General features: G+C 44.5%; 2 protein-coding genes across 2 annotated transcripts; both read right to left on the bottom strand.

Moving 5' to 3' along the window:
• Positions 1-1182: 1182 nt before the first annotated feature.
• LOC133156696 (pleckstrin homology domain-containing family G member 7-like) lies at positions 1183-2032 on the bottom strand. Its single transcript, XM_061282612.1, has 5 exons — positions 1909-2032; positions 1749-1828; positions 1452-1563; positions 1281-1365; positions 1183-1201 (listed from the first exon to the last, which is right to left on the bottom strand). Exons 1-5 carry the CDS (start codon positions 2012-2014, stop codon positions 1183-1185), a joined length of 402 nt encoding a protein of 133 aa, XP_061138596.1. The 5' UTR covers positions 2015-2032.
• Positions 2033-6221: 4189 nt separating this feature from the next.
• On the bottom strand, positions 6222-7556 carry LOC133156695 (piggyBac transposable element-derived protein 3-like). The gene has a single exon (XM_061282611.1). The coding sequence runs from the start codon at positions 7554-7556 to the stop codon at positions 6222-6224; it is 1335 nt and encodes a 444-aa protein (XP_061138595.1).
• Positions 7557-10044: the final 2488 nt, after the last annotated feature.

The raw sequence follows: 10044 nt of genomic DNA, 5'->3' as shown, positions 1-10044 counted from the left end.
GAGTGAGCACCACCCTAACATTTTGTTGCCGAAACCCGGGACCCTCATACCCGCCATCTGGCTGACGGAGGAGGACGTTCTGCATTGTCGACAAGCCAGCGTCCTTTAGGGGGACCTGGAAAAGAAAGTCCTGGGAAGAGAATCTCTTCGCTGGGCCAGCATCTTAGGTCTGCCTTCGTCTGCCAGAGGTGGATTGACGGGTCCGTTCTTCCAAGCTGTGTTGGAGGGTTTTACACCCATCTTGGATAGGCCTAAAAATAAAAAGCGTTGGTGTTTGTGTGTTGAGAGTGCGACTGGTAGGATAAATTGACTGCAGAGAGAATTTGGTGAAAGGTCAATTTAAACCTGCATTGAGGATCCTCAAAGAAAAGAAAGACAGAATGTAAAAAATTGTATAAATTGTATAAACCTAAAATACCAAAATAAGATGGGAAATAGGAACGGTAGATCTCTAGCTCTTGAAGAGGATGAGAAGTTCATGGCGAGTAAATGTCTTAATTGTATGCAATACATGCCGAAGTGGAAGAAAAAGTATGGTGTAGAAGGGAAGTTGAAGTGTGGAAGATAGTGGTTGATGTTTTGGAGGAGAGTGTAGATAGGATGACAAAGGGACAGAAAAAGAAAAGGAAAGAGAGAGAGTTGGATTGTGCTAGAATGTGGTTGAAAGCTTCACAAGAGAGAAGAGAACAAATTCAAGAGACAAAAAATGGAAAGATAAAAAGTGATGAGACCACCATTCAATTAAGATTTGGAAAAGAATTCTGGGTGCACAGTGGCATCCCATTTGATGATGCAGCTGAGAGTGCTTATCAGCAACATCTTAGAAATGCGCTCCTCACTGTTTCACCCCCCGACTTAGGCAACTGGGTGGGGAAACACTTGGTGGAAGCAGACACTGCTTGCGTTGTGACGTTTGAGAAAGGCAAATGTTTTGATGTATTTCATCTAGATGATGGTAATGATCTAGATGAAGATACAACAGTCTTCTTTCGAAGTTCCCAAAAAGGCAGAGGAAGAGTTAGAGACCAACAAGGCCGCTACATTACTCAAATGTAATAAAAACAATGATACAACTACAAAGACAGTGAAAACAGAAAAATATTCAGATTTACAACAATGAGTATCAGATAAATTACTGCTAAGTTTGTCATGATTCTTGGTATGGATGAATAGGAATGGTTCTCAGTTTACCTCAATGTGTCTTTTGTACAAAGTAAGTGGGTGCGCGCCCTTTAAAAGATTTTTCCACCCAAATGAGTTGTGTTGACGGGTTAATTAACCCGTCAGCCTGAAGGACAAACGCACCAATACACTGCTGGTAGCGGTTCTGGTGCGTGATTATAAAAGAATGAGGCAGCCCTGATGCTTTAAAAAAAAAAAAAAAAAATCAACAATGAAATGATGTAAACCTCACAAGAAGTGCAGATGCATATCAACACTCTTGTTATTACTTGAGGCATTGAGCTGATCGATGTTCCTGAGCCGGAGTCGGTCCAGAGAGATGGGCTGGTCAAGAACCGTGAAGGTGCACCCTTCCTTCAGCAGCTGGTCCAGCTCCAGGTTCTGCGTCAAACGCAGGGAGTTGGCTTCCGGTCCAATGAACCTCTGCATTCATGCGCGCCAGGAACATGTACAGTTTTGTTTGGAACAGGCTTCGAATAGTTAAGGAATAGTTGCCCGCAAACCGCTAATCGCATCGCACTGGCATAGTATGTTCGTGGACGAAAGACACCTATGCACCAACACACCTTCTTGTTTCTCTTTATCTTGGTGATGAGCAGGAATTCATCAAAGAGGAACAGGTAGACGTCTATCTGCTTGGTGTTCTCTGGAGGAGAGCCAAAGAAGGATGGTGTGAGTGCGTTTAAGGTGCTCGCCAAAATGCATCTGAGAAGCAGACTGGCAGACCTGTGAGCACCAGTTTGCCTTCGTGCAGCAGACTTCTGTGAGAAATAAGATTCTCCAGCGTCACGGCCTTCAGCAGATGTTTCACAGTCTGAAGAGAGAGAAGCATTTCAGCTGGGAGTTGATGTTTCAGGCAGGAAGGCACAGGTGAGACACCGTAGGAGCAAGCTCCAGCAGTCCTCCCACTAACCAATTACAACAAAGAACAAAAGCACAAATCACTTATGTCTGTTTGGGAGGATCACAACAGCCAAACGTTACAAATGACAAACCACAAGAGTCTTGTGACAAGACGCAGGTCTTGGAACCACATCAACGACCGCCAAACGCAAATGCCGGGTCAAGGACTGTTCTTCGTCTGTTCTTTGCAACTCTTGTCAAAAGCAACCTTTATTTTTCTTTTGTTTGTATTTGTTTTTTTTATGTTTTTTTTTTCCTTTCTAGCATCTAACTTACTCAAAATCATTCTTCCTTCAAAGTCGCTCAACTACTTGTCCATAGCAGTCTCCAACAACTTCAACCATTCAACCTGTATTTTCCCTTCAGTCGGGCATTCAGACATCAATGCTCATTTGCATCTCACACACAGTCTCCAAAAAGGAGTCTTTCCATTACATTGGTCCCAATTCATCCAAGCTCTCCACACAACATTCACATACCATTTTCAACTCAAGGTTCCTGATAGAACAAGCCACCAATCAAAAAAAAACTCAACACAAAAAAAAAGAAAAAAAGAAAGCTTGCAAATTAATCAGAATTTTCTCCTTGATTTCAAATTCAAAGAACTCAATCTCTCAGATTCAGCTTGCATATAGAAGTTTGTATAATCTTACAACACAACCAATCAATAATTTCCATTAAATGTAGCATAAAATGTCTCTGTATTAGCATGAGCGGTCAAAAAAAGGGGGGGGAGGAGCTTTGACATGTTGAAAATTTGGCTTTTCCTCTGCCTCTTCCTCCACCCTTTGATTGGTATTGTTTTACACGACGACACACTCTCGCCAAGTGGCCCCGTTTCCCACAGTTCCAACAGTCCAAATTTGAGCTGGAGTTTGAATTGAATGGCGGCCTGCGGCCTTGTTGGTCTCTAACTCTTCCTCTGCCCTTTTGGGAACTTCGGAAGAAGACCGTTGTATCTTCATCTAGATCATTACCATCATCTAGATGAAATACATCAAAACATTTGCCTTTCTCAAACGTCACAACGCAAGCAGTGTCTGCTTCCACCAAGTGTTTCCCCACCCAGTTGCCTAAGTCGGGGGGTGAAACAGTGAGGAGCGCATTTCTAAGATGTTGCTGATAAGCACTCTCAGCTGCATCATCAAATGGGATGCCACTGTGCACCCAGAATTCTTTTCCAAATCTTAATTGAATGGTGGTCTCATCACTTTTTATCTTTCCATTTTTTGTCTCTTGAATTTGTTCTCTTCTCTCTTGTGAAGCTTTCAACCACATTCTAGCACAATCCAACTCTCTCTTTCCTTTTCATTTTCTGTCCCTCGCCATGAACTTCTCATCCTCTTCAAGAGCTAGAGATCTACCGTTCCTATTTCCCATCTTAATTTGGTATTTTAGGTTTATACAATTTATAATTTTTTTTTACATTCTGTCCTTCTTTTCTTTGAGGATCCTCAATGCAGGTTTAAATTGACCTTTCACCAAATTCTCTCTGCAGTCAATTTATCCTACCAGTCGCACTCTCAACACACAAACACCAACGCTTTTTATTTTTAGGCCTATCCAAGATGGGTGTAAAACCCTCCAACACAGCTTGGAAGAACGGACAAAAAAAGAATCTACGCCCTTCTTCAATTAAGAAAAAGAAGCTCTGTTCTTTTTCTTAGCCCGTTCCTTCCACTGAGACTTGAACCCAAGCTGTTTTTTGGCCGGAAAAACGTACAAAGAAAAATCTACACTCTTCTTTGACTAACAAAAAAGAAGCTCCGTGTTTCTTAGCACGTTCCTTCCACTGGGACTCTAACCCAAGCCAGATCCCTCAGCTTGGAAAAACAGACAAAGAAGAATCTACACACTTCTTCGATGAACGAAAAAGAAGCTCTGCTTTTCTTAGCCTGTTCCTTCCTCTGGGACTTGAACCCAAGCTGTCTCCCGTATGGGTGTAAAACCCTCTAACACAGCTTGGAAGAACAGACAAAAAAAGAATCTACGCCCTCCTTCAAATAAGAAAAAGAAGCTCTGTTTTTTCTTAGCCCGTTCCTTCCACTGGGACTTGAACCCAAGCTGTCTCCCGTGCACCCTTTACGCGTTTCACAACCACACAATTTTTTAACTTACCTGACCCCTGGTCCGTTGCATTGCCGGAACCCCGTCAAGCCACCTCTGGCAGACGAAGGCTGACCTAAGATGCTGGCCCAGCGAAGAAATTCTCTTCCCAGGACTTTCTTTTGCAGGTCCCCCTAAAGGACGCTGGCTTGTCGACAATGCAGCACGTCCTCCTCCGTCAGCCAGATGGCGGGTATGAGGGTCCCGGGTTTCGGCACCCAAATGTTAGGGTGGTGCTCACTCTAACTTATTTTGCAAGAACCACACAGGAGTCAAGCAAGTCATTTTAGACACCTGCAGGCGGAGAGTTCACTCGTCGCTGTGCTTACAGCGATGGTCGAATGAAGTTTGACTCAGGCCTCGTCAGGTGCTTATTTATTGAGAGAAACAGAATGGGGTTGAAAGTGGGGGTGTGGGAACACACAGGTTGGGTGAGGCTGATCAAAGCATAGCAGGGGGCCTTTTACAACTTTCTGTAAACAAAGCAACTTTGATTGCTTCCTCTGCGTCTGGTCAATCAGTTGAAAAGATTTTAGCACTTTGGTCAACTACTTTTGTCTAGACAGGACAAACTAGTTAAATTATTACAGGTTATATTCCAACATAATCATACGATGAAGATATTCTGCAAACCCTAACAGAAGTCATCACAGTGGAAGTCAATCAGTAAATGTAATGTTGAAAAGCACAGCTGCCACGCAAATGTAAATGCAAGTAACTATTTTGTCTTAAAAACAAAGTCACAAATATATTTTTCTTTATACATAATCACTCCGTTTGTCTAGCATAGTACTTTGATAAGTTGGGTTGATGGTTTGGATCTGTTAATGTCACACATCAAATGTGAGAATTGAGAAGTAACACACCTGCAGCTTTTGACACCTCGGATGTCAGATCAGTTACTGCATGTTGCCTTTGTGTGGCAGCCCATTTGTGTGTGCGTGCGCAGGTTTATCTGTTGACATTGTTGTATAGGATGACCAAAGAATGTGAGGAGAGGGAAAACTCAAGTTTCATGTTTCAGTTAAATCATCTTGTCAAGTTCAGTTCTTAACACAGCACTGCACGCCGTGGCTGACATTCTTTTATCGTGCCACATTTCTATTGTGCGTGTCTTTAAAAGAGGTGGTGCTTGTTTTTTTCAAACTGGCAATGCAGTCATGAAATGTGCCTGCATGTTCTTTTGTTTGCGAGTGTGGGTTAAGTGTCAGGATGCACATTGCACGACCTGCAGACTTTAACGCTCAATTTATGTCTCGCGCTTGTAAGAATTGAAATCTTTATTTAAGTTATGACTCTACTTGTCAATCATTCCTTAGTTCTTTTAAGCACTGAAGCAGGCTGCAAAAACGTATTACAAAAAATATATATTTTGGCATCACGCTCCAACTTAGAATGTTTCACAACCGTTTCCTTTTTGTCTACCTCAAATGGGTAGGGGAAGGGGAGCTTTAGTATGTCAACCTTCAAGACGTCATGTCATATAGACTGCAGTACCTAATCCTATTCATAGCTCTCTTTCTCATTGTAATGCTACTACAAGAGTCAGCATTTCTGTCCCTGAAAGGAAACGTAAAATTGAGTTGGTGCAGTATTAGTATTTTTTTTTAACCAAGCACCACCACAGACTTGTAGATTAGACACTCTGTCATTCTTTTCGTTCTTCCAGTCTGCTGTCAAACATGTTAAGCAGCAAAACAATCTCTCGTGGTATGAAGGGTTTGATTTGATGGTTGTGGGTGAAGGTTTATGCCTTCACGCACTGTTACCTTTGTTTAGGTGGGCCAACATGTATTAAATAGTGATAAGAAATATTTTGTAATGCACACTCACTTGAATCAGTTCATTTTCTAATTCATGGCAATGAAAAACGTAAATAAAACATCCATAATTCTGTCATGTTTCCACTGAATTCTTACATTGTGTTAGGAACGTCGTATAGTGTACATATTTTTTAACATAAGATATTCCTATATTTTTCCGACATGAGGTAATTCCATAGTAAAAAAAGAAGTGGGAAGAGACATGTTTTATAACTCCAATGGCTGGTCCACTGCCACCTTCTTCTCCTGCCTTGACCAGCGTGACACCTTCTGCAGAGGATGCTCAGCGGCGAGGGTGGAGGCGATGGTGACCACGGCGTTATCCTTCCACCGAGTGAGCGCAATCTTGTTTGCCGTGTCGTACACGACAAACACGGCACCACGCGGCTTCCTCTTCATAGCCTTCTGATCTGTGATCGGGCAAGAGCGCGGGATGCGGTTTTCTCGGATCGTCCCCGTGCAAGCGTAGCCCCGCCTGCGCAGCTCTGCAACTAGCGGGAGGCCGGTGAAATAGTTGTCTATGTAGCTGCGCAGCGGAAGTGCACGCACAGCAACGGGGAGGTTGTCCAGAAGTCGAAGGAGCGTGCCACCGCCCTTGCCGAACTTGCGTTCCACTTCAGAGGCATCTACACTCGCCCCCTGGTAGATGTCGAAGTGGAGCAGGAAGCCGTTGGTCCCACTGTTCAGGCACCAGGCCTTGTAGCCGAACCGCACCGGCTTGTTTCGGATTGCTTGCTTGCATCCATTTCTTCCAAAGTATTCAATCATTGCCTCGTCCAGATCAAGATTGCAGTCCATTGGATACGCCTCCCCGAACCGAGCGTTGAGGATGTCCATCATGGGACGCAGCTTTGTCATCCGGTCGCTGCTGTTCTGGCGCGTGTTGTCGGCACAGTGAATGTAGCGGATGATCTCCTCGAACCTGTTGCGTGACATGGCCCCAGTGACGAGGGCGCAATGGAGATCTTCATCTGTGTTCCAGTAGTGTCGGCGACTGGGGAGCTGGTGGTAACCCGAGAGCAGCAAGATCCCCACCACGCGCTTCAATTCTCCGATGGTGAGCTGGAAGTTGGAGTCAGTCACCGCCGCATACTTGATGGTCTCTCGAAGAAGGTGAGGATATAGATCAGAAAGGAAGCACTCCAGCTTCTGAACTGCGCTCTTTCCAACCAAAATTGTGGGGACGGCGAGAGGCCTGGCGTCCGGGAATTTTGTCAGGCGCGTTTTACTGTTGGTCCAATTGTAGTCCAACGCATCTTTCTGTGAGCATTTCTTTGAGGTGGAGGCCTGTTGGGGCTCCTCTTCTTCCTCAGTGTCGCCATCATCATCATCTCCGATCACACGTCCGTCGGCGAGGACCACCACGGCGGGAGCGCTAAACTGCCGTCCCGAGAGATTATTGAACGTTCCTCCGCAGTCTTCCTCGCCCGTGTCTTCGTCAGACTCGAAACTGACCACGGGTGGAGCAATAAAGATTTTATCCACAACTGCGTCCTCATCTTCGATTGCATCGAAGACCTCCATCGCCGACTTTGTACCCATAGACGCGGAAAGTCTATGTATAGATGTTTCGCATAAAACAATACATAGAGGAAATACGTTAGGGCGAATCATCACTGCAATCACATATGTCAATAACCATTATATGATAATTGTTCCCTAAAAGTTTCACCCTGCTATCTCGAGTCTATCATAATTTCCCGGAGCTCACCTTTTTGCATCTTCCACCGTGAATCGCGATCGTCCGGCTTCGCTCACTTAGCGCGAGTGACTCGTAAACTGGGAAAATGGCAGCGCTTCCGGGTTCGACAGGTCAAAGGTTGGTTATAACCGGATACAATCGGCACGAATGCTTGTCGTCATTTGACGGCGCCAGAAGCTGGAGAAATTGGAGCGTCTACATGTAGACTAAAGGCTGAAACGGGTTTTAAAAACAAGTGCCCGTTTGACAGCACGGATTCACAGCGTCAAACGTGGGAATCAAACTCACGGTGTCGTCACCGATGTTCCCTCTAATTTTTCAAGTGTCTAGTTTAAGTGTAATAAATAAATGAGGAAATACAGGAACGTATCAATCAATCAATCCGAAAATACATGTATAGATGAATGAAGAAATAGATAGATCGATAAATAAAGATCGATCAATCAATCAATCAATCAATCAATCAATCAACCAATCAATCAATCAATCAACCAAAGAAATCTTGTCACTGGCAACTTGAACTTGCTCGGGGTCGCATTTTGTGTTGTGTACCTTGTGCTCGTTCCTTTTCTGACGGGCTTTTGCGCTCTCTCGTAATCAGAGGCGTAGCCAGGAATTTTTCCAGTAGGGGCGCACGCCCACATGAAAAAAAATCTAACATCACCCACGCCGTTCGCTGATCGCTAAAACAACATCCGGGTCCGGGAGGCAAACGGTGAATGGATAACATCGCGCACATAGAATAGCGCAAGCACATTCGCGCAAGACCGAAAGAAAAAAACGGCATGTGTGGTGAATTCTCTTCGATGGTCAGCTGGTCTTCCAAACAAGATGGTGAAAAAGTGGCTGGCTTGGGGAAGGAAAACTTCAGTCACACATGGCTGATTGGGGAAAGATTTTATTCAACCGATGTCAGAGAGAAGTGTCTCGCGCCCTAGCCAAGATGTCGAGTCCCTTTGTCTACTCTCGTCCTAAACCTTACGTATACTCTTGCGCTTCCCTCCACGCGGGAGCGCGCAGATGGGGCTGTTGGCTGACCTATGACCGCGCTGCCTGCCTCCCTACCTCTGCATGGTGGTATCTTAGCAGTTGTTAATGGAAGCCAGATGTGTCTGGCGCCAATGAGTCTACCTTCCTGGACCAAGCCCCAAACAATCCCACACGAACCTGACCCGAACATGACCCGGTCACACTTAGGCTTACTAGTGAGATAAACATCGCATGATACCAGAATAAAAATACACCACACATGAAAATGAAGAATCAAAAAAGCTCGATTTTTTTTCAACCGGGGCGCAGGGAGTCCTAACCGGGGCACCGCCCCGGCTCGCCCCGGCTTGGCTACGCCTCTGGTCCGAAAACAAGTCAACTTTGGCATGCGACAATGTTACTCATTCTGTGTTTGACAGTTGTTCTTTGATGTACAATCAACCAATCCATTTGTCTATGATTCCATTAAAGATAGTTTGGCATGGTTAACAACTCAACAATAACGTTTAATCTTCACAAAACATTATTTAATAGAAAAAGTCATTTAAAATAGCATTACATTTTTTTAACCTAAAAGTACTTGATATCAGTAATACTATCGGCGATGCTGGCACCAGTATTTACTTGGTATTGATCGAAAAATCTCAGGTATCGCACAGCTCTTATGAGAACTCAAGTTTTTTTCTGAAGCTATTGAGTGGGCTGCTCTGAGAAGTGAAATGCTGCGCCCTACTGTCAACATTGTGTAAGTTAGGGGTGTCCAAACTAACCAACTGCGGCCCGCGGTCCAGTTATTATTGGCCCGCAGCAAATTCTGAAAACATAATTGAATATGGCCCGCACAAGAAGCTTGAACTCAGCTTCTCAGTTTCCACACTAGACGGAGCCCGCCACACAGAGCGTCCCATTAGCAACCCCCCCGACCACCCGGAAGAGAAGCCAACGCACAGCATTTGACGTCCGATTAGCACCCCCCCGGAAGAGAAGCCAACGCACAGCGTTTGACGTCCGATTAAAAAATATTGGGCCCCGGGCCCCTTCACGTTACTAAATCTGGCCCTCCTTGCAAAACGTTTGGACACCCCTTGTGTAAGTGATTCACAGAGGTTCATTTGGTTTGGGATTACAGAAGCATAGCACCCCTTTAAAAGTGACCCCTCCGAAAATGTCAATTTTTATTATTAGAATTCGAAAGACACTGAAGTGAAAATTATTGCTTTCATTCTTGTTGAGTCATGTTGACATTGACAGTTCAAAGTTGAAACACAAGTGAAGTAGTTGTTACAGTGTTACACTTTTAATTTAAGACAGATGAGTTTTTTTGTTTGCTTGCTGCAT

This window comes from Syngnathus typhle, linkage group LG7 (genome assembly GCF_033458585.1).
Source record: "Syngnathus typhle isolate RoL2023-S1 ecotype Sweden linkage group LG7, RoL_Styp_1.0, whole genome shotgun sequence".
Taxonomy (NCBI): Eukaryota; Metazoa; Chordata; class Actinopteri; order Syngnathiformes; family Syngnathidae; genus Syngnathus; species Syngnathus typhle.
Note: the sequence above shows the minus strand (reverse complement) of the source record. Positions and strands in the feature narration are given on the sequence as shown.